The following is a 24,611-nucleotide window of genomic DNA, read 5'->3' on the forward strand; positions in this document are numbered from 1 at the left end:
TATAGGTATTAGGGAGGCACTGATTTTCTTGAACCAGGGGAATAAGGTGAGCGAGCATGTGCTTTAAGGACATTTCCTTGATTGCTACGAGGAGGATGAACTGGAAAAAGGAGTGGAAGCTGGAAAACCTAAAAAAGCTACTGCTCCAGTGCAGGCTGGGAGGTAAACAGGGTTTGCATCAATGAGAGTCTTCTCTGAAGATTGGCAGAATGGAAACCTTTAAATTCAGTCACTTAGGGAGTCTTGAACACCCACTATATGATAAGACTTGTCTGTGAAATGTAATCTGCAATCTAGATCCAACCCATCTTTGCTGCCTCACTTTAAGTTATTACCCATGATACATTTTATATTTTAGCCAAAACAGACTTTTGGCTGTGTCCTAAATTCCATGTATCCTGTCTAGCCTCCATGTATTTGCACAGACACTCATAAGTACTGACTATTTTCTGTTCTGGCCAGAAACTCTGAAGGGCTTCCCTTCCTTATGCTTATTGCTGTGATGGTAAATCGAGGTGACCTTTATCTTAGTTCTTACTTAACCTTTAGTCATTGAATGGACATGGTCTCAGACAAACCAAAGATCTTAATTTGGATAGACCATGCTGCTTCCCTGCTTGTCTCCTTCCCCCTTTCCTCTCTTCCTCTCACCTTTCTTTTCTCCCCTCTCTCCATCTCTCCCCTCTCTCCCTTTCTCTCCTTCTCTCCCTCCCCTCCCTTCCTTTCTCTCCTCTTTTCCCTCCTTTTCTCTCCTCCCCACTTTCTCTCTTTTCCTCCTTCCCTCTCTCTCTTCTTCCCTGTCTCTTTTCCCTCTCTCTCCTCTCCCCTTTTCTCTCCCCCTTTCCCTCCCCATCTCTCCTTCTCTCCTTTCCCCTTCTCCCTTCTCTTTCTCTCTCCCTCTTTCTCCTCCCCTCCCTCCCTTCTTCTCTCCTCTCCCAATCTCCTTCCTTTCCTTCCTCTCTTTCTTCTTTTTCTTGATTTGGTTCAGGTATCACTTTCTTTACAAAGCCTTCCTTATTATTCTAGTTGTGAGAGTAAATAGGGGACATAGAATCTGGAGCTGGAAGGGCTCTTAGAGATCACTGGGGTAAAGTGACCTTCCCAAGTTCACTCAGGTAGTAAGTGCATAGCTGGATTTGAACCCAGGGCCTCCAACTTAAGACCCAGCACTTTTCCCATTATACTTGCCCAGTGCTGGCCCTGCCCTCCCCCTGCTTCTGTTGATTTATCTGGGTAAACATTATGTTCCTCAGAAGAATACTGGAGAGCTGAGGCTGTTTTGTTTTTGCCTTTTTCTCCTTAGCACCCAGCCCAGTACTTTGTAAACATCAAACTCTAAACATGTTTTGATATGGAATCGAGTTAAATGAGGCACTCTCAGCCTGGAGATTTCACTGCAGAGGGAAAAAAGAGACCTTGATTGGGTGGGCTTCTGGACCTTAGAGGGTCTCAAGTGGTACTCTGTTTTTACTCCCAACTCTGTGGTGCAAAAGGGGGGGCCCTTCCCCCCCCCCTTTCTGCTGCTCTTTGGCTGGGCTGGGCTAGCAGGCCTTGACCAACATCCTATTCCAATTCCTTTACTTTACTCAGGAACAGAATTATTCTTAGGAATATAAAATGACTTTTGCAAGTAGGATCAGAGGAAAATTTGAATCCAGGTCTTTGTGACTAAGGCCAGAACTCTTCGTTCACTCCTACTATTTCTGTTGCTCGTGGCTCTAGAGCTAGAAGAGAACTTAGAAGACATTTAATCTATCAAAAACTTGTCCAAGGTATAGATCGTAAGGAATAAAAGTAGAATTTGAACCCCGTGCCTTGGACTTTTTCCATTGTATCTTCCCTCTCTCCCCTTCCCCTCCCAGACACTTCGAGTTAAATGACTTGTCCAAAGTCACATAGCTAGGAAGTATCTGAGATGGGATTTGAACTCAGGTCTTCCTGACTTAAGGGCTGGTGCTCTATCCATTGCTTTCCATTGTTTCTTGATGGGTATTCAAGTGGATCCTTGGCTGCTACTGGAAGAAGGGGTATCCTTTCCCCAGGGTCTCTAAAATGCATGTGCCTTCCCAGTCAGGACTCAGTCTGGGATTCTGACTTCTGGAGTCAACTCAAAAAGCATTTATATACAGTGAAGTCCTTGACCAGATTTAGGTTTCCATGGTTATGGGGCTTCTCAGAATGGCAGAGCTCTGTCTTAGAGAGCAGCCTTTTCTGCCACTTAGTCTTTGAACAACTCCTGGGAGCTAATTTACCAAGAGGTGGCCCCTGGGACTGGAAGCAGGAGAGATGATAGACAGGTGATGCTTTTACCCTATTCATTTCATTTCATTTTCATTTTTTTTCTCAATTACATGTAAATAATTTCAAAAATATTTGTTTTTAAAAAATTTGAGCTCCCAATTCTCTCCTTCCCTCTCAGTCTCCCCTCCCCCTTCCTGGAGAAAGCAAGCAATTTGATGGAGATTATACATGTGCAGTCATGCAAAACTTTTTCACATTAGCCATGTTGCAAAAGAAACCTCAGACCAAAAACAAAAGAATAACAAAAGAATTTTTTTTAACAATATATGCTTCGATCTGCATTCAGACTTCATTTTCAGAGATGGATAGCAATTTTCTTTTTGAGTCTTTTGGAATTGTCTTGGATCATTGTATTACATTGTGAGCTAAGTCAGTCACACTTCTTCACAGTACAATATTGCTGTTACTGCTTGTTTATTTTCAATCAACAAATACTTTATCAAGTGTCTTCCAACAATCTGATGATATATGGACCCCACAACGACAGCACTAACAGTGGGAGCAAGCAAAGCTCATCACAAGGGACATTATCAGCTTGCTTGCTTGCTTTCTTTCTTTCTTTCTTTCGGCAATTGGCATTAAGTGACTTGCCCAGGATCACACCACTAGGAAGTGTTAAGTGTCTGAGGCCAGATTTGAACTCAGGTCTTCCTGACTTCAGGGCTGGTGCCCTATCCACTGGGCCATCTAGCTACCCCCCCCCCATTATCAGTCTTTAGAATAGTTATTGTCATAAGATGATTTTTTTTTAAATCTTCAAGACTATAGTTCTTTCAAGTTTTTCCAGAGCCTTAAACCCATGGGCTCAGAAGATCATGCAATTTTCATTGAAGTTTTTGGAGCAAATCTGTGGTTTCCCTGGGACAAGAGCTACCATTGAAGAAAATCCCCTTTTCCTTGCAGCTTCTGATTGCTTGACAAATAATAGTTGTAGATTGAAGCCTAGGGGTACTCAGGGATTAAGCACCTAACCTGCTCCATATTTACATAGATATTAAGTGTCAGAGGAGAGGTGAATTTGAAGCTGGTGCTACTTTGTTGCTTGTGTCACTTTTAAAAAAAATGTTATTGATAGAAGAAAAAAACAAAAGCAAAGGTAACACCTTTTTGTTACCATTATTTTAGGTATATTTTTTCTCATGGTCCTCCTTTGTAACAGTAAAAACAGTTAAATGAAACAATCTTTCTTTGCCTGACTGTGTATGTAGTATTTCTCACTTCTTTATTGGGAGAAAAGACTTTCACCTATTCTTCATAGGGAGCTTCAATAAAAACAATGTAATCCATTAAAATACCTGGTACATAACAGATGCTTAATAAATGTTTGTTGAATAAAGGAAGGAAAGAATCAAAAGTATCTTCCTCCTCCTCCCTCCGTTCCTCTCTCCCTTCCTTCCTTCTTCCTTCCTTCCTTCCTTCTTCCTTCCTTCTCTCCCTTCTCTCCCTTCCTTCCTTCCTTCCTTCCTTCCTTCCTTCCTTCCTTCCTTCCTTCCTTCCTTCCTTCCTTCCTTCCTTCCTTCTCTCCCTTCCTGCCTTCCTTCTCTCCCTTAATGCCTTCCTTCTCTCACTTCCTCCCTTCCTTTTTCTTCTTTCCTTTCCTTTCTGCCTCCATCTCTCTCTCCTTTCCTCCTTCCTTCCATTCTTTTCTTTCTTTCTTTTATAGACGTGCCCAGAACTCTCAGGATGGAAGCGCCTGTTACCAGTACAGAGTGTAGTTTATTCCAAGTCTTAAGAGAGTTGCTCAGTTTTCTTCAAAATCCCCTTCTGCAAGAAGCTATTTCTGATCCCAGCCTTAGTGCCTCCCTCTGAGATTTATTATATATTTATTATACATACAATTTATTACATATAATCCTGACTCATATATCTTGTTTGTGTGTAGTCATTGGCATGCTGGTTCCCCCATTAAACTATCAGTTTCTTGAAAGCAGACACTATTTTTTAGCTTTTCTTTGTATCCCCACTACTTAGCTCAGTGCCTAGCATGTTTGATAAATGCTTATTGACGAAATCACTGAAAGGTTAGTTGACTTGCCCAAGATCACACCACTACTGTGAATCAGGGACAGGATTTGAGCCTGGATTGTTCTGACTCCAAGACAAGCCCTCTATTCTCCTTCCCATCCCCATTCCCCTTTTATTTAATACTCACCTTTGAGTTTATCATATAACAGTCCTGGGAGGTAGAGTTTTTAGATATTATTATTGCCAGTTGACAAATGAGGAAACTGAGTTTGTCACACAGGTTATCGAGGGTCCCAGTGAGACACAGCTGAAGTCTTGCCACTACACTGTGAATACAACTAAAGTTTCTCTCTCCTTCTCCTCCTCAGGTATGTCCCTCTGCTTCCTCATCTCCCCCTCACACTAGGTTTAGAAAATAATGTGATATTTCAGCTGTCCCTCAACACTTTTATTTTTTAAACTTCCTTTAAAACATTTTTAATAATAGCTTTTTATTTTCAAAACACATGCAAAGAGAGTTTTCAACACCTACCCTTACAAAGCCTTGTGTTCCAAATTTTTCTCCCTTCCCTTACTCCCTTCCTCTACTCCCTTCCCCTAGACAGCAAGTAATCCAATAAAGGTTAAATATTGCAGTTATTCTATATATACGTCCATATTTATCACGCTGTACAAGAAAACTCAGATCAAAAAGAGAAAGAAAAAAAAAGCAAACAACAACAAAAAATGACACCTTACTTTGAGACTTTGCCATCAGTCCATAGGATGATAGATTCAGAGCTGAAATGGACTTTAGCAAAATACGGGGGTTGGATTAGATGGCATCTTGAGGTTCAAGGAGTGCAAATGACTTTCTCAAGATCATTCAGAGAATAAGTAACAATTGCAGGATTCGAATCCAGGTCCTCTCCTTCCAAATATACCACATTGTGCTAGGAAGGTCATCCCTATAATCAGTGCTCTTGCCCCCTTCTCAGGAGCAAAACATGTGTTAATACTGGTGCTTTGGTCTTGGGGAAAAGATGTCAAAGGTAGATAACCATTGGCTTGACATGTGGCAGGATTAAGCAACAACGCCAAATACAGTGTAGATACCTCAGGTTGGTGCATGAAGCCTTGCACATTAGGGGCTCAATGAAATACTTATTAATTAATTGTATTCCTAAAATCAGAGGGTTGCAGGGGTAGAGCTGGGACAGACCCCAGATTCATCAGGTTCTACTTCCTGATTTGCAGATGGGGAAACTGAGGCCTAGGGAGACTAAACATCTCTCCCAGAGTCATACAGGAAGTATCAGAGGCGAGATCTGAATGCATGGAGTTTAGAATTAGAAGGGAATGTTAGGGACCATTCAGTTCAGCCTGGGGTAGCTTAGTGAGACTTGGGAGTTTGGGGAGAGAGCAAGTCCAAATTTTGCCTCCTAACACTTATTTACCACATGACTCTGGCCCAGTTATAAGCTCTACGAATCAGAAATTCATACACAAAACAGGGCTCAGACATTTGCTTTACCAGGCTTGGTGAGGATCCAAGCCATTATGAATTTAAAAAACTTTCTGTCTCTCCATGGATCTTTCTCTGTCTCTCTTTCTGCCTCCTTTCTCTGTCTCTCTGTCTATCTGTCTCTGTCTTTCTCCCTCCTTCTGTCCCTCTCCCCGTTTCATTCTTTTTCTCCGTGTATCTTTTTCTCTCCCTCCCTCTTTTCTTTTTTCCTTTCTTTTCTCTCTCCCTCCCTCCCCCCCTCCCTCCCTTCCTTTCTCTGTCTTCTTATTTTTGTCTCTTTTTCTGTCTCTGTCTCATTCTCTCTTGTCTTCCTTCCTCCTTCCCTCCCTCTCCTCTCTTTCATTCTCTTTCTCTCTGTCTCTCTCTCCTTTTTTATTCTCTTCCTCTTTCTCTTCCTCCTCCTCCTCTTCCTCCTCTTTCTCTTTCTTCTCCTCCTTTTTCTTTTGTTTCTTCTCCGCTCTCTCTGTTTCTGTCTCTTCTTTCTCTGTCTCTCTCTCTCTCTGACTCTTTCTTGCCTTTCTCTTGGTCTCTGTCTATGTGTGTGTCTCTCTGTGATTTTCTCTTTCCTTCTCTTTCTCCCTCCCTAGTTTTCTTTGTCTCTTTCTTTATCTCTCTATCTCTGTTTTTCTTTCTCTGTGTAACATTGTAGGTTATTCTTTTATATACAAATCCTTCATTTACAGATGACCGGACTAAGGTCCCGAGGTTACGTGACTTGTCCCTATCCCATCATCAGTAAGTAGCAGAGCTTTGGACTCTACACTAAGCCTCCCACTCCAAGGCTGTCTCCCCTATACCACACCAGTGCTGATGGTGGCAGTTTGCCAATCCTTTCTCTGATTTTGATTCCCCCTTCCAGACCTCATATTCTCCGCCAATGAGGAAGCTGGACTCTTCCACTTTTTAAACTCCTCATTCATAGAGTGTGACTTTTGTTCTTCCTTTCCAAAGTCCCTGAGTGGAAAGAGGTCTTTGGGGAATGAGAAAACCTGGCTGGCCAGTAATGGCTGTCTCTTTAAGGAAGTTTCTCTGGTTTACCTTGTGTCTAGGTTCACGTGAAGACCGTTAATTCATGTATGAGCTAAGCTCCGGTCTGGGGGACCAGATGCTCTGACAGCTGGGAAGAATTCGCCTTCAGATCACATTCCGTTCACTTTATAGTTGGAGCTCGCCTCTTCTCTCCCTGCCCCCCCAAATGAAAAGCAGGACTCAACTGTAGAGAACAGAATGACCTGAATATATGAGAGGTTTTATTTCTTTTTTTTTCTTTTAAAGATGATAAAAATACTTTAATTTCTCTTTCCCCACAAGGATCCACTTAGATTGGTCAGGTTTATAGCAGTCCAGTTTCATTCCCTGTTTTCCCTCCCCCACTACCTCCCCTCAATCCCCAAATGGAAAACTGTGTTAGAGTTGGCCTTCGAGGTGCCGAAAGCTTTCTTGTGGGCTGCCAGGGAAGAAAATCAGCCCATGTTTTTCTCTCTTCCCCCTTAAAAGTTAAACTTTGTTGGGGGAAGGGATCCAGGAGCCAGGGACTCCTTCTGGCTCAGAGACAAGGAACTTGGACCATGTGAACCAAGTCTCTCCATTTCTTCAGCTTGAGAACAAGAATCCCCCGGAATAGTTATCACAGGTCATGTTGATAAGTCGTCTTATTGTTTCCAAAGTGCCTTTTGTGTGTTTATAACATATACTTCTCACCGGTCAGCCAGGCTCCTACTGTGTGCCAGGATGAAGCATTGAGATTATAAAGAAAAGGAACAAATATAGTGCTTGCCTTCAAAGAACTCCCAATCAATTTGGGGAGATGGCATGTACAGGGATCTGTGTGATACATGGCAAGTCAGCAAGTATCTATCAAAATCTCACTGTGCCAGGATCATGGGAAACACTAGAATTAACCTTTGGAAAAGGCGGAAAGCATCCCTGTTCTCAAAGAGCTCCCATTTTATTTGGGGAGATAACACCTAAGGCAGTATATGCAAATACATATATCAGTGCAATTAGATAGTGGTTGTAGCCTCTACAATGTCCATATTCCAGTAAAACTGTCTTGGCAGATACGTTAAATCAGTTGAGGTTAATTGACAGACCTCAGACCCATTGGTGAGTTAAGGAGATGTCTACCCAAGCACGGGAAGACTTCTGCCCTGGAAATGGGTTGATGAGAACAATTTATTCCAGTGTCCATGAAGATGGATGACTCAGGCTCTATGGAGCATCATTCATGGAGGATGCATTCAGGCCATGGCCATTGCTGACTTATGTCCTGTCAATGGACTTTGATGACTCTGGAAGAGAGAATGAAACCAATGTCTTTGTGCAACTCTATCTCACTTAAATCCAATTCACAAGTGAGTCAAGACATCACCCCATGATATCACTGATCCTTTTGGAAAACTAAGGACAAACAACAATGTGTGTATACATACTCAGGTACACATATATGCATATGTGATTATATATGAGATACACAAAGGCAAGAGAAAAAACATTTATCAAGGATTTGCTAAGTGCCAGGCATTGTGTTACATGTTACATAGTAGATACAAAGAGACGCAAAACAAACAAACAAAGAAATCCAGTCCCTCTCAAGGAGCTCACATTCTAATGGGAGAGAGACATCATATAAACAGTTACGTACAAACACACCCCAGCTGGGATAATTGGAGGCAATCAGCAGAAGGAAGACATTATATTTAAGGGATATCAGGAATGGCTTCTTGTAAAAGCTGGATGATGTGGTCACTTCAGTTGTGTCCATTTGGGGTTTTCTTGGCAACTATATGGGAAAGGTTTGTCATTTCCTTCTCCAGCTCATTTTGCAGATGGAGAAATTGAGGTATACAGGGTAAAGTGACTTGCCTGGTGTCACACAGCTAATAAATAACTAAGGCTGGATTTGAACTCATGAAGTTGAGTCTTCTCAATTCCAAGGCTCATGCACTGTCCACTGAGCCACTTAATTTTGTTTTTCTCATGAGGAAATTGCATCTTAAGGCAGCTAATAACACCATAGAAACCTTAGAAGTCCAACATATCATTTTATAATGGAAGAAACTTTGCCAGTTGGGGTGAAGTTATTAACTCAAGGTCATCAGATGGTTAATTAATTTGAAGCCAAAAGCTTAGATTCTAAATTTCATGCTCTTTCCTTCCATACCACATTGCCCCTTTACTAGCTTATTAGTGGGCATCTCTGTCCTGAAAGGAGAGAAGTAGTCCATCCTCTGGTCATCTCATTGGTTAGAGTTTGGGAGTCTTCCGATGTTCTTTTCTTTACATTATGGGGGTCATCACATGACTGTTTTTTTTTTTTTTTTTTGGTTCTTCACTTCAATTCATGGAGCTCTTTCTTGGGTAAGCCTCAACAGAAGCTAAATGAGGTCAAGATATGGAACTTACAGTCAGTTTAGTGCCCCTGACTCTGGCAATGACACTTTACTTGAGAGCCATTAGATTCTGGGGCAGTACGGCAGGAAGGAGAAGGAAGGGCTTCAGCGTAGAATGGGAAAGATGAAGGACAGTCCTTCTGTCCTTCCCACAGTCATTCTGGAAGCCTGCCAAGTTTCTATGGGTCGTTTGGGATGTCTACGTCATGTCCAAGGCCCCTTGCAGAACTCTTGCTTTTAGATCTGTTCTATCTCAAGTAAGAAAACTGGGCCTAAGTACAATTTGATGGAATTACAATTGGTCTTGGGGCTTTTTCCAGTTTTTTTGGCTCTGGATTTCTATTCAGATTGTTCTTCTCCCCAAAACACAATACCCTTCCTTTGCTATCCTTCCAGCAAATTCGTTTCAATACAGAAAGGCTTTATTAAGTGCCTGCCATGTGCCAGGTAGGGTAGCTTCAAAGAGAAGAAGAAAAAACAGGCTCTGTTCTCAGGAAGCTTGGATTCTGCTGAGGGTGGGGGATGACAAGTTCATAGGTAAATAATTACAAAATATGCAAAATCTTTTAAAAATTAATTCTGCTATGCTCAAAAAGTTATCAAACTGTGCATACCCTTTGACCCAGCTTTGTTACTACTAGGCTTATATCCCAAAGAGATCTTTAAAAAGGGAAAGGGACCTGCATGTGCCAAAATGTTTGTGGCAGCCCTGTTTATAGTGGCTAGAAATTGGAAACTGAGTGGATGCCCATCAGTTGGAGAATGGCTGAATAAATTGTGGTATATGGATGTTATGGAATATTGTTGTTCTGTAAGAAATGACCAGCAGGATGATTTGTGAGAGTCCTGGAGAGACTTACATGAACTGACGTTGAGTGAAATGAGCAGGACCAGGAGATCGTTATATTCTTCAACAATAATACTATACAGTGATCAATTCTGATAGTCGTGGCCCTCTTCAACAATGAGATGAACCAAATCAGTTCCAATAGAGCAGTAATAAACTGAACCAGCTACACCCAGAGAAAGAACTCTGGGAGATGACTATGAACCATTACAAAGAATTCCCATTCTCTCTATTTTTGTCTGCCTGCATTTTTGATTTCCTTCACAGACTAATTGTACACTATTTCAAAGTCTGAGTCTTTTTATATAGCAAAATAATTGTTTGGACATGTATACATATATTGTATTTAACATATACTTTAACATATTTAACATGTATTGGTCAACCTGCCATTTGGGGGAAGGGGTGGGAGGAAGGAGGGGAAAAGTTGGAACAAAAGGTTTTGCAATTGTCAATGCTGAAAAATTACCCATGCATATATCTTGTAAATAAAAAGCTGTAATAAAAAAATTAATTCTGATTATCCACTGGAAGGTCAAATCCTGAAGCTGAAGCTTAAATGCTTTGGCCATATGATGAGAAGACAGGACTCATTGGAAAAGATCCTGATGTTAGTAAGGATTGAAGGCAAAAGGAGAAGGTGATGGAAGAGGATGTGATGGAAAGATAGTGTTATGGAAGAAATGAACATGAGCTTGGACAGATTTGGGGAGGTAGTGGAAGATAGAAGGGTCTCTTGTGCCATGATGGTCCATTGGGTCATGAAGATTGAGCATGACTGAACAAATAAACCACAAAATAAAATAATTTGAATTAAGCAAGGGAGAGCATGATTGATTGGTGTGGTGATGATAGTGGTCATAAAAGACTTCATGGAGGTGGGTAGAGATCCTCTAGGATGGAGGTGAATTCCAAGCATGAGATAAATAGAATGTTCCCACTTTTTTTCCGGGCTATTTTGAGAATGCTTTGAGTTCTTTTGGCAGACCACTAGTGGCCTTGATTAGAGTTTTGCCTAGAGGTAGAGAACTAATGCTCTCCTGCTAATATAAAATACTTTTTCCTTTTGATATTTTTCTTTGAAAGTTAAGACTATATCTAGTTCCTAAATTCACAGGTTGGCCCCCAAATTGGTTCTAAGATCTAGAGAAAACTTGTTAAATCTTGGTTGGTAACTGTACAGCGTGTCCTCTCACATAGCTGGAGGGCGAGAAAAGGCTCACGTTTGTCTCTCCTGTTGTGACCCATGGACAGGGAAAGGTGGGTGCAGAGTGCACAGGCTTGCCCAAGATCCATTTATGATTTTGTTTTTTGATCCCAGGTGTTTGTCAGAACTTCCTGTTCAAAAAGGGAAACAATGAATTTTTAAAACAGGTCATATCCTATTTCAGACTCTTCCAAAGCCATGTGGCTTTGTCTAAGACTTAACTCCTATCTCTTTAAATCCTGTGACTTAACTGTCTGTGGCTCACTTTCCTCATCTCCAAAATGAGGGATTCGGACTTCGTGGTCGGCAAGATTACTTCCAACTCTTAAGTTCATCATCCAATGATAAATAATAATAACAGCTAACATTTATATAGTGCTGTTATTTATAAATTATAATGACATCTAACATTTATAGAGTGCTGTTATTTATCCAATGATAAATTATAACAGCTAACATTTATAGAGTGCTGTTATTTGTCCAATGATAAATAATAATAGGAGCTAACATTTATAGAGTGCTGTTATTTATCCAATGATGGCTAACATTTCTATGATGCCTTAAGATTTACACATACTATATCTCATTCACACCTCACAACAATATTTCTCCTGTAGTCTCAGTTTCTACATCTATAAAATGAGGAACAGTGATATTATCATCTCCATTTTACAACTGAGGTTACAGGAGGAGAAATACCATACCCAGAGTGTTGCTAGGAAATGTCTGAAGCAGGATTAAAGCTCTCATGTCTTGACTCCAAATCTTAACAAGGTGTACCCTATTCTATTTAGCTGTCTCAAACAGATTAATTCTTTTTTTAAATTTTTAAATTTTTAATTTAATTTTTTTCTCAATTAAATTTACATTTATTAAACAACAGAACACTATGTTAGTTGCTGAAATTTAAACAAAGTTTAAAAAAACAGTCTCTGCCCTCATAGACATGACATTCACAGATAACACAAGTGCCTGGGAGGAAAATATCAAGTGGTAAGTTTTTTTTTTTAAATAACTTTTTATTGACAGAACCCATGTCAAGGTAATTTTTTACAGCATTATCCCTTGCACTCACTTCTGTTCCGATTTTTCCCCTCCCTCCCTCCACCCCCTCCCCCAGATGGCAAGCAGTCCTTTACATGTTAAATAGGTTACAGCATATCCTAGATACAATATATGTGTGCAGAACTGAACAGTTCTCTTGTTGCACAGGGAGAAGTGGATTCAGAAGGTAGAAATAACCCGGGAAAAAAAACAAAAATGCAAGCAGTTTATATTCATTTCCCAGTGTTCTTTCTTTGGGTAAACAGATTAGTTCTTATAACTAATCCTGAATTCCTCGATCACAGAATCTTGAGAAAGACCTGGCATCCAGAAAGTTGTTCAGCCAAAAATAGTCACTGATGCTGTGTGCTCGAAATGGACTACACAGGTTCTGCCTTTCATTGGTAGTGAGGGGAGATATGTGGACCCCTTCTCAGAATCATGTTTTTACCTTTCTCTGAGGGGAAGGCAGGCAAGTGGGTTAAGGGACTTACACAGAATCACACAGCTAGAAAGTATTAAGTGTCTGAGGCTGAATTTGAACTCAGGTCCTCCTGACTTCAAAGCTGGTGCTCTATCCATTGTACCTTATGGCTGCCTCCAGAATCATGTTTTTAAATGCATAGCATCAAAACCAAAGGCAGGACCCAACAGGTCCATCACTTGAGTCAGATGCTTCTGGAGGATGCTTAGTCCAACTCATGTTTCAAAAAGATTTCCTTTCCCTCTCTATAAGTGATCATTCAGTCTCTACTTGAAGACCTCCAAGGAGCGGGAAGACTTACCACCTACTGAGGTGACCTTGTCCACTTTGAGATAGCTGGGATCATTAGGAAGTTTTTCCTGACGTCAAGCCTAAATTAGCTTCTTGGCAATTTCCCCATGTTGTTTTTAAACAGTCCTTTGCAATTGAGATCAGAGAGTAATCCCTCTTTCTTCTGACAATCCTTCTAGAAGACAAACACCAGACTCTAAATTTTCCAAGTCAATATTTTGAACCTCAGGAAAGGATTACTCCCCCAATTTTGCCTTATTTTTATTTTATTTTTTTCAAATACATATAAAGATACTTTTCAATTTCCATTTTTGTAAGACTTTGTGTTCCAAATTTTTCTTCCTCTTTCTCTTCCATTTTCCTTTCCAAGACAGCAAGAAATCTGATGTAGATTAAATATGTGCAATTCTTTTAAACATATTTCCATATGTTCCACAAGAAAAATCAGATCAAAAGGGAAAAACCCACAAAAAAGAAAAAAAAAACAAGCAAACAACAACAAAAGGTGAAAATACTGTGCTTCGATCCACATCCGGTCTCCATAGTTTTCTCTCTGAATGCAAATAGCATTAGGAAACAATTTTTTTTTCCAGGAAAAATAGCAGCGAGGTGACTCTGTGGACAGAACTATAAATTTGGATTTAAAACCAAGGACATATACTAGCAGTCAGATCTTGGGCAACTCACTTAAACCCATGCCTGTCTCAGTTCCTTCATCTAAGATGAAGAAGATAATAGCACTTAACCTCTAGACTTGTTGTGAGAGTAAAATGGGTTATTGGTGCAGCATTTTGCAAGCCTTAAAAAAGCTCTATAAAGAGAAATAAAATAGGTACATCTTTTGACCAAATTTGTCAAGGAGTGTAGAATACAGAGCTGCAATGGAACTCAGCAGAAATTCAGAGGAATGGTCTCTTAATGGAAAGGGTCTTGCTTTTGAGATCAGAATCCTTGAATTTGAATTCTGGCCATGACATTTAGGAATCATGTGAACTCAGGCTATTTATCTTGCTCTTCTGAAGCTGAATTTTTTTCCCAGACATAAAATGGTGATGCCTTCACTATTTAGCTTACAGACAAGAAAAGAGATTTGTAAATGATGAAGCACTACATTAAAAGCAAATATCTGTTATTAGTGGAGGAAAGAGGGATAGAAAATTTTTTCTGATTGGATTATTGGAGAATAGGGAGGTACTTTTGAATCTAATCTAGATTATGGAAATGCTAATATTTATACTGTTTGTCAAGTTCAGAATAATTCATCTCAAATTAAGTATGCATGTATATATATTATATATGTGCATATAAATATATGTATATGTATACACACATATGAAAATAATTTGGAGTCCTGAAACTTCATAAGTCTAGGATCTTTGAGTACAAAAAAGGATCTGATGAGCCTGATCTTTGACTCTTGTCTCATTTTGTCTAAAAACATGTACTATCTTGCCCTCCCAGGGCTGCATGGACATAATCTCTCTCTTAGTGCCTAATTGCAGTTTTTGAGGATGAAATGACCCTTTCCTCCCAGGTCGGATCCTCTTTTTGTGCCCTAGATCCCAGCCCCCTCCTGTCTCCTATAGGTGTTTAGGCCTTTGATCATTCTACCTCAGTCTTATATTTCATCTTTCCCTAAGCTTGCTTCCCCACTTTTTGCAAACATGCTTCAGTCTCCAGCATCCTTATAAAAAACAAAACAAAACAAAACACCTTCACTTTATTCTCAAAACATTATCCTTTTTTTTTTATTTTGGGACCCTTAATATTGGGTCCATGACCTTAAATCTTTTCTAATAATTATATTTCAATCTGATTGATTTAAAAAATAATCATATGTATTTTATTATATGTGTTTAAAGGCATTGTTCTGACAAAGACTTTACCAGATTATCAGAGAGTTCCTAAATACCCAAAAGAATTAGAATTCCAGTTCTAGAGGGAATTATCTCTATTCATTGCCTCTATTTCTTCAATCCTACTTGTCTCCAACCTTTTGCAATTTGGCTTTTGATTCTATTAATCTACTGAACTATTTCCCCTTAAATCTTCTCCTCCGCTCCTGCTTCAGACCTTTTCTGTTTTTTTATTCTTCCTCCTTCTTACCCACTACCTCCGCACTTCCAGCTACACTAGCATCTTTGCTGTTCCTTAAAGGAGAAACTCCAGCTTCTGAATCTGGGCATTTTCACTCCCCAGACTGAAATGATCTCCCTCTATATCTCTGGCTTTTGCCTTCCTTGCCTTCCTTTAATATTCTATAGAAAGCTATTCCTAATCTCCCTAAATTCTAGTACTTTCCTTCTTTGATTATTTCCAATTTGAGTAGTTTGGATATTGTTTCCCTCCATAGATTGTGAGCTCTTTGAGAGTAGAAACCGTCTTTTGCCTTTCTTTGTATTCGGAGTACTTAGCAGAATGCCTGATATATAGTAGGTGCTTAGTAAAAGTTTTATTGTTTTTTCCTCCCAAGGAAACCAATGATCTTTTAACTGCCTAATCTAATGGCTGTTTCTTCTGATATTTCTTCAACTTTAAAAACACTACTGACACACTCTATACCTGGTTGCTGTCCCTTCTCTTGATGACTGTGACATTGAATAAAAGAAAAAAGTATTTTAAGTATTATGTATTAGGATCTATGTTCAATTCCACATATGGAAAAAACTGAGAAAGGACCTATTCTTACTTTGGAACTCTTTCAATTTCTATTTTGCCCTCTGTCTCTGAGATGTTGGAATAGCTTCTCTTATAATTTCTTGCAACACAAGATCTTAGCTCTTTCTTTGATCATGGTTTTCAGGTAGTCCAAAAATTTTAAAATTTCTCTTCTCAATCTATTTTCCAGGTCATTTGTTTTTCTGATGAGCTATTTTACCTTTTCTTCTATTTTTCCATTCTTTTGATTTTGTTTTATTGTTTCTTGATGTCTCGTGGAGTCATTACTCTCCACTTGCCCAGTTCTAATTTTTAAGGAATTATTTTCTGTAGTCAGCTTTTGTATCTCTTTTCCCATTTGGCCAATTCTATTTTTAAGCTGTTATTTTCTTCAGTATTTTTGTGCTTCTTTACTAAACTGTTAATTGTCTTTTCACCATTTTCTTCCCTAATTCTCATTTCTTTATCTAATTTGTCCTCTACCACTATTACTTGATTTTGAAAACAATTTTAAGGTCTCCCGGAATTTTTTATTGGGTTTATATCCAATTCATTTTTTGATGGGAGCTCTTGCTTGTAGTTGTTTGGACATCATTGTCTTCTTATGAATTTGTGTTTTATTTTTCTGTTACTAGTAGTTTTTTGTGTTCAAGCTCTTTTTTGATCATTTTTCCCTTCTTTTTAAAATCTTTATTTATTTATTTATTTTTATTATAACTTTTTATTGACAGAACCCATGCCTGGGTAATTTTTTTTTTTTTTTACAGCATTATCCCTTGCACTCACTTCTGTTCTGACTTTTCCCCTCCCCCTCTTTACCCCCTCCCCCAGATGGCAAGCAGTCCTATACAAATTAAATATGTCACAGTGTATCCTAGATACAATATATGTGTGCAGAACTGAATAGTTTTCTTGTTGCACAGGAAGAATTGGATTCCGAAGGTAAAAATAACCTGGGAAGAAAGACAAAAATGCAAGTAGTTTACATTCATTTCCCAGTGTTCTTTCTTTGGGTGTAGTTGCTTCTGTCCATCTTTGGTCAATTGATTCCATCAGAATACATCCTCATACAGTATTGTTGTTGAGGTTTATAATGATCTTCTGGTTCTGCTCATTTCACTTAGCATCAGTTCATGTAAGTCTTGCCAATCCTCTCTGTATTCATCCTGCTGGTCATTTCTTACAGAACAATAATATTCCATAATATTCATATACCACAATTTACTCACCCATTCTCCAACTGATGGGCATCCAATCATTTTCTAGCTTCTAGCCACTACAAATTTTTTGATCATTTTTTCAGACTATTTCTTGACTTTGAACTTTATGGTAAAATTAGGCTCTTTTGCTGGTAGAGGTGAGGTGGGGGACTGTCTCAAGCTGCAGATTTTTTTTTTTTTGCATTGTCATTTTCAGGCTAGTTCTGGGAGTTTGGAAGTTTTTGGTGCTTTCAAGATGGGGTGATCTGAGGAGAGGTCCTGCTGTTATTGCCCTTCTGGTCTTTGTCTGGTTCATATCCAGAAAGAACCTTGATTCCTTGGAATTGTAACCAATACTGCTTCTTATGGTCCCTGAAATTTTGTGACCAAATGTACTCCTCTCCACCTTTAAATTGTCATCTAGAAGTAGGTATAGGCAATGTTCAGTCTTGTGTCTTGTCTTGTGTCCAGTGCTAGCAAAGGGATCCCCTACAATTCCTTTGTGACTCGTTGTCATCTCCTCTTACCGTCTCTGTTCTGATAGCTCCCAACACTGCTGCTGCTGCTTCTGTTTCTATCACCTCCTCTCATTATTGGGGTAAAATCTATATGATCACTAGCTCTCATGCCGTAAATCTCTTCTGTCTTGAGCTGGAAGGATGTCTCACTCTGACCTTTTGTGGATTCTCCTGCTTTAGAATTCTATTTTAGGCATCTTTGTAAAGTTGTTTAGAAGGGAATGTGGGGAGAACTCAGCTGAGTGCTTTGTCTGATCTGCCATCTTGATTCTGCTCTGGCAGTCTATACTCTCAAAGAGCTCACACTCTATTTGGGAGAGAAAACATATTAGGAAGGGAGAAATTAAGCATCTATTATGTGCCAGATATTAAGCTTTTCCCCCCCACTATTTTCTCATTTGTTCCTCACATCAACCTTGGGAGGTAGGTGTTATTATCCCCATTTTACAACTGAAGGACTTGAGGAAAGCAAAAGTTAAAGTGATTTTCCCAAGGTCATACAGCTAATACGTGTCTGATGCTGGATTTGAACGCAGATCTGTTCAATCTGTCCAGTCTATCACCTAGCTGCTACTCCAAAGAAAATTCAGCTCTCGGGTAGATAGTAGGGCTAGGAAGTTCTTCATGTCAATGGAAATTACAGAAGTCATTGAGCATTAAGGGGTGAGATGAGGAGATTTCTCCAGGCAGGGAAGGAGATCAGTCTTCCCTGAGGTATTGTTTGGTGAATGACCATTTATCACCAGCTCCCTAATTCCTGATGCCTTTGGGTTTCCCCTAAGTGCTGTCTGCAGTTCTGTTCTCCACAATGCTCTATTGTAGAGAATGAGAGTGTTCTGCCAGAAGTTGGGAAGACCTTGCTTCAGAGCCCTCCTCTGGCCCTTGCTAAGGAAGGCATTAGAGTAAATGATCTCTCATTCTTCTCCTTCTACAGCAATGATTTTGTGCCCCTAGTTTTGTCACTGAGTATTTATCAAATGCCTATTCTTAAGTGCAGGACACTGTGCTGGGTTCGGGGTACCAAAAAAGCCAAAAGACAGTTTCTGATTTTAAGGGGTACACAGTCTAATCTTTGTCAACTTTGGCTCAACCAACTTGGGAAACAATATGTTCATATGCATCTGTCTCCTATGACCAAGCCCCAGAATTGCAGTTGTGGCTGTCATATGAGAGTGATGGGTGAGTTAGAGTCAATAAAGTCCACAGCAGGGTCCTGAGAGGTCAGGTCGAGAGATTTTGTTTAGTCTTCCATAGACTTTGGTTGGGTTTTCAACCCTTTGGAAAGATCCCTGAGCTGTTCTACTGATTGGTAGACAGAAATAAAAGGGAGGAGAGGGATTCTGATACCAACCAGGGCTAATCATTTCCTTTTTCAAACTTAACTAGCTGACTTCCTACGATTTAGAATTGGAAGAGATTTTAGAGAATATCTTTTATCTTCCCTTCCTTTCATCTTTTGTTCTTTTCTTTCTTGAACAAAGAAAAGGTTACTCAAAACAACAACAAATAAGATAACTAAGTCTGGCAAAGTTTGTGACTTTCTGCTCCCATAGTCCTCTGCCTCCAGGTCAGAGAAGGAAAATGTATTGTTCAAAGTCACATAATAGATATGTGAAAGAGATGGGATTTGAATCCAGGCCTTCTGGCTTTGACTTCAGAGCTCTTTGTAGCACCAACTCCATTTCTCTATTACTTTGAACAATTCATTTATCAAAACTTTTTTTAAGGTTTTACTTTTGCCTTTTAGATATTATAATTATTTCTAGATATGTGCAGCTTCCCATCCTTTATCTCCCCTCCCTTAGGACATAATAGATCCCTCCACTGTAAAAAGAAAAAGAGTAAAGAAAAAATAGCCAACATGGGGATTAAGTCTGAGGGTACAGACAACATTCTGCCTCCAAAGTACCTGACCTGAGTCTTCTTGTTGAGAAGGCATTATTCTACCTGGGTTTGGGATCAGTGGCTTGGAAAAGGAAGAGTTACTGAGTTTGTTGGAGGGCATTTAATAAGGCAGCCCATAGCAATGGAGAGCAAGCTTTATGTGCCTAACACTCAGCTTGGAGTCCTCTGGATGCTTGGAAAGAGATTATACATTTTATAATTTATTATCAATTTGGAAGCCAAAGTATTTTAATCTCCCAGTTAATTAGCTACAGTGCAGTGGTATAAGCTCTGCCATTCTCATCCCCCATGAGTTATTGATAGTTTTGTGGAGTTCTCCCGTGTCCAGGCTGCTGACTCATTTCCATTTTCCAAACCACTTCTCTGGATGGGGTGACCAACTAACTCAGTCTGGGTGTTCAAAAATTGCAAAGACATGTGGATATAATGGTTGAAGAGGATTGGTTATGCTGCCAGCATGTTGGGGGAGGTTAGAGAAAGTGGAGGCAAAGGACTATGGGAGCAGAATGTCACAGACATTGCCAAACTTAGCCATCTTATTGGTTGTTGTTTTGAATAACTTTTTCTTGGTTCAAGAATGAATAGAACAAAAGATGAAGGCTATACACATACTCCTCTTAATTCTTATTTGACTATCATGAAAAAGAACAGACTTTTTTATTTAAATAAACACTCCTATCACAAGACACTTTGAAAGAGACTTTGGGTTATTTAAAATACATTGGCTGTGGGACCTATTATCTGGCTAAGCCCTCCCAAGATTACCTGACATGCATTTTATCTCTATCGTGTTGTCTTCCTAGTTAAAATATAAGTTTCTTGAGAACAGGAATCAGTTTGCTTTTGTCTTTCTGTCTTTGGGACTTAACACAGATGTTTAGCAAGTGCTGTAGACTAATAAACACCAGAGAAGGGGAACAGGAGAAAGCCCATAATAAACACCAGAGAAGGGGAACAGGAGAAAGCCCATGTACAAGATTTTCACGTCCCAAAGAGACTTATTAGCTGGCTAAGATAGGGGTGAGGGTGCTATGATCCTTTAGAAATGTATCCGGATTGGGGGTGGTAAGAGCTTCCAAGATGGCTTCTTATCTTTCCCTTTTGTATAGGAAAAGTCCCATCTCTGACCTACTATACAGATGTTCCCTCCATTTCTGCCATATTCTCCCACTTTATCTAAGATGCTGATTGGTGAAGAGCAAGGTTTTTTATTATTACCTCTGCTTTCAGATCTGTTTTGGGACCTTTCACTACAATAATTAGTTGAGGAATGTGAGAGGATGGGATTAAAATGTTCTCTCCTTTACTCAAGGGTAGCCAGCTAGAAGAATGTGGGGAGTCTTGTCTATAATCCCATTTGGGGCATTGGGACCAAACAAGATACTATCCAAGAAGTTATATGGGACAGAAGGGGGAGATCTCAACTGGTTTCAGGAGTGAAAGCAAACATCAAAAGGTAAAAAGAAAGAAGAAAAACTATATAGGTAGTCATTTAAAATGGGCATGAACCTTCTTAGTAATTTTTGCCTCTGAATTGCTCAGCTAGTGTTAGGAAGATGGCCTTTGGGTTATTCTTTCTATCCAGGATCAAAGAGCTCTGATGAAAAGTGATTATGGCTTTCCTCTGGGGATTTTTACATTAAGAATACTAACTCACTTTCCTCTCCAAGCTCTGGCCCTGTGACTGGCAATATGGCTAAAGGTACCAAAAAGGTCGGAATTATTGGTAAGTATGGAACACGTTATGGTGCATACCAAATATAGCCACTCCTTCTGTGGGAAGACCAAAGTGAAGAGATGGGCTGTAGTTAGCTGGCACTGTGGATCCTGTATGAAAACAGTAGCTGGTGGTAAAAGGACCTTACAATATGACCTCTGCAGTCTCAGTCAAATCTGCCATCAGAAGACTGAAGGAATTGAAAGATCAGCAAAATCTCCTTATCAAATATATGTAGCCCACAGATCAACAATAAATGAGTTAATTTATAGAAAAAAAAAGTATACTGACTCATAGTCTGTTGGGAAAGAGTGAATAAACTTCCAATAAGCAAAAATCTTTCTAAGGAAAGGTCTTTATTATGAACATGGCTGTGTCTAAGTCTTGAGTATCACCTGCATTTTCTAGTGAGTGAAATCAATTTGTTTGCTTTCCCCAGAAGAAGGAAGATTTTTATAGTTATTAAGTTCTAAGCAACACATTTAGCTTTTATCTAGCAAGAGAAAGGATTCTAGAGCTGCACACTAAACACCATGAAATGAATCTGTTTCCTCATTGGTAAAATGGGATAATAATAGTACCTACTTCACAAGGTTATTGTGAAGATCAAGTGAGATAACATATAAAGCATTTTGCAGACTTTAACATGTTCTGTAAATGCTAACTATTTATCATCAACATGATTATTATTATTGGAATACATTTTAGGTAAGGGTTAGACTAGAAGGCTCTGGAGACCTCTTTCAGTTCTGTGATTCTATGAGAGGAGGTGTTGGAGCTAGGTTCTGCCAAATAGTCTCTCATTTTTCCTTTATGAGATCATAGATTTCAAGCTGGAAACAACTTTAGAGATATAGTAATCCCTTTCCCCATCTCAGTTTGGATATAACATAAGCTATATATGGTGATATAGCATAAGAAATTAAATGGGAATTTTTTGAGAGTTTTGCAGAAGTCTGTAGATGACACAGAAAAAGTTTAGAAATTCAGAAATGCATAGAATATAAGTGTAGTATTATATACTAAAAACATTTTATCTTTTAATACTATAAGTCAGACTTCTCTGATATGAAGGGAGGGCCAAGATTTTTTTTATGCAGATTTTTCAGATGGGCGGGGCGCCATACTTCTAATCTTCCACAATGTGGAAGGAATAACCGTAGTCTAATTCTAAACTCTATTTTTTTTGTTGTTTTACAAATGAAGAAATCAAATCTCAAAGAGATGATGACTTGCTAAAGGTTGCAAACATAGCTTATCAGCTCTGAAGTCTTTTGTTTTCTAACTTATCTATTTCTCCTTTAATTTTACAAATTTCTTCTTTTGATGCATCTTTGGGGTTTGTTGAATTGTTGACTTTTTTTTTTGTACAATTAGCAAGCAGCAGAGCTGAAAATTGAATGCAAGTTTTCTGACTGCACTGATTTTCTTTCCTTATATCACATTGATATCGTTGAGGAAAACAAATTCACATATGGCAAGATCTGAAAGTGTATTTTTCATCCTGTACCTGTCATTCTCTATTTCTGTCAAGAAGTAGGGGACTCACTATCAGTCTTCTAGAGTCTTGATTGGTCATTGCATTAATCAGAATTCTTAAATCTTCCCTAAAATTGTTTTCCTTTACAGTGTTGTAGTCATTGTATACTTTGTTCTCTTCTCTCTGCAATGGTTCATGTAAGTCTAGCTGGAATAGATTTTTCAAAACACTTTCATTCATAGTGCTTCATGGCACTAAAAGGCTTTAGAATGAAGAATTAAGGATATTGCTATCTCCCATTACCCATGGAATCTTGGGCAAATCCTCTCATGATTGGGTCTTGTTTTTCTTCCTTGGTGATCGAAGAGGGTTGGTCTAGATGTCCCTAAGTCCCATTCTCATTCTAACTTTTTCCTTTTCTACTGTTCTATGACTAGTTTGATCAAGCAAGCTAAATAAACCTTTGTCTCTCTCTCTCTACCAGGCCCAACGTGTGTGCTGTGAGGGAACTGACCATTGTGGGCCACCGGCAGCCTTGTGTCCAGGCCTTCACCCGGATGGTCAAAGTGTGGAAGCAGGGCTGTGGCCGGCAAATGTGGTGCGTCGGGTACGAACGGAGGTAGGTGTCTCTCCCAGGGCTGAGTGACCCTTTTAAAAAGGTCTAGTACCATCTGGTGATATGAGATCCTGCTGCATGTGGGATTGGGGAAGGAAGATGTATCTCTTAGCCCCTGTTCCTCCTCTTTCTTGTCCTCCTCTTCTTCCTCCTCCTAATCTTTGTCATCTTCTTCCTCCTCTTCCACGGACAAATCTGGGATGGGGTGGGAGGTACTGATTGATTCTCTTGTTGGAATTGTACATGGGGTCAGGCTTAGTGTTCTCAAAGATTTCTGGGACTTCCCTCCTTCCGAAGCTGGACTCCTCTTAACTTTCCAGCCTTCTCATACCTTCCTGCCCAGGACTTACTCTCCATTCCAGGGAAACTGAGGCTGCTTTACAAAGAAGCTCAACTTCAGGCATAATCTCTGACCACCCCCTATTCCTGGCACACGCTCCTTCTTCCTCTCTGCTAATTGACCCCCAGATTCCTTTAAGCCCCACTAAAACCCCACCTTCTGGAAGCCTTCCCCAGATATTCTCTCCTTATGCCCCGATTCTTGGAGCCCTTCCAGTTAGGTTAGGGTGGGTTGAGCTCTTAATTTTGCAAGAAGAGATGGAGCTAATACAACAAACATTTGTTAAGCTCTTGTGGTTCACAGTGGGCTGTGTTGAGAGAGGTACAAAATTCAGTTATCACTTATTTCCTGTCCTCCAGATTAGAGTCTATTAGGAGGGCTAAGATAACAAGAACAGGTAGCTAGAATAAACAATATGGTATTATAAATGCATCAGACAGGAGCAAATTAAAGTGTTGGCCATTGATAATAACGGGCATTTATGCAGCACTTTAAGCTTTAAATGTCTTGCCCAGAATCACACAGCTGGGAAGTGACTGAGGCTGGATTTTCTGACCTGGCCCTGAAGCTCTATTTATTATGCTACCTAGCTCACTTAACCTTCCCAGAACTTGGTTTCTTCCTCCCTAAAATGAGAAGATTGGGCTAAATGGTGCTAAGGACCCTTCTAATCTGGAATGACAATCCTGTTGTTTTGTGCTACCTTTTTCAATTCAATTCAGTAAACATTTATTATGTGCCTACTATATGCCATTCATGGTGCTAGAAATACACACTGGAAATACAAAAAGAAGCAAAAGATAGTTCCTGCCCTTGAGAACTTACAGTCTAATGGGGGAACAAAGCAAACTGGAGGCAGGACTATAGGAAAGAAGGAGCAGAGGGAAGACCCTGGGAATAAGAAGAGCTGGGAAAGGCTTTCTGTAGATAGTGGGGTTTTTAATGGGACTTAGAGAAAGTTGGGGGTCAGTAGGCAGAAAGGAGGAGGGAGAGTGTGCTGGGGGATGGTCAGAGATGGTGCCTGAAGCCAAGAGATGGAGAGTCTTTTCTAAAGCAGCCTCAGTTTCCCTGGATGGAAAAGTATATGCTAGGGAGGAAGGTATGAGAAGGCTGGAAAGGTAAGAGGGGCCCAGCTAGGAAGGG

The 24,611-nt window shown here is 39.7% G+C and overlaps 1 protein-coding gene and 1 pseudogene across 1 annotated transcript in view; both read left to right on the top strand.

Annotated features, from left to right (window-relative positions):
• Positions 1 to 24,611, top strand: part of MEGF6 (multiple EGF like domains 6) — a 388,067-nt gene that overhangs the window by 6,720 nt on the left and 356,736 nt on the right. Inside the window, exon 2 of the mRNA XM_051988745.1 lies at positions 22,997 to 23,131. Coding sequence (XP_051844705.1) covers positions 22,997 to 23,131 — 135 coding nt within the window. The remainder of the gene's footprint in view (positions 1 to 22,996; positions 23,132 to 24,611) is intronic.
• Positions 21,008 to 21,270, top strand: LOC127553463 (60S ribosomal protein L37a-like; annotated as a pseudogene).

The sequence above is a fragment of the Antechinus flavipes genome, chromosome 3, assembly GCF_016432865.1.
Source record: "Antechinus flavipes isolate AdamAnt ecotype Samford, QLD, Australia chromosome 3, AdamAnt_v2, whole genome shotgun sequence".
Taxonomy (NCBI): Eukaryota; Metazoa; Chordata; class Mammalia; order Dasyuromorphia; family Dasyuridae; genus Antechinus; species Antechinus flavipes.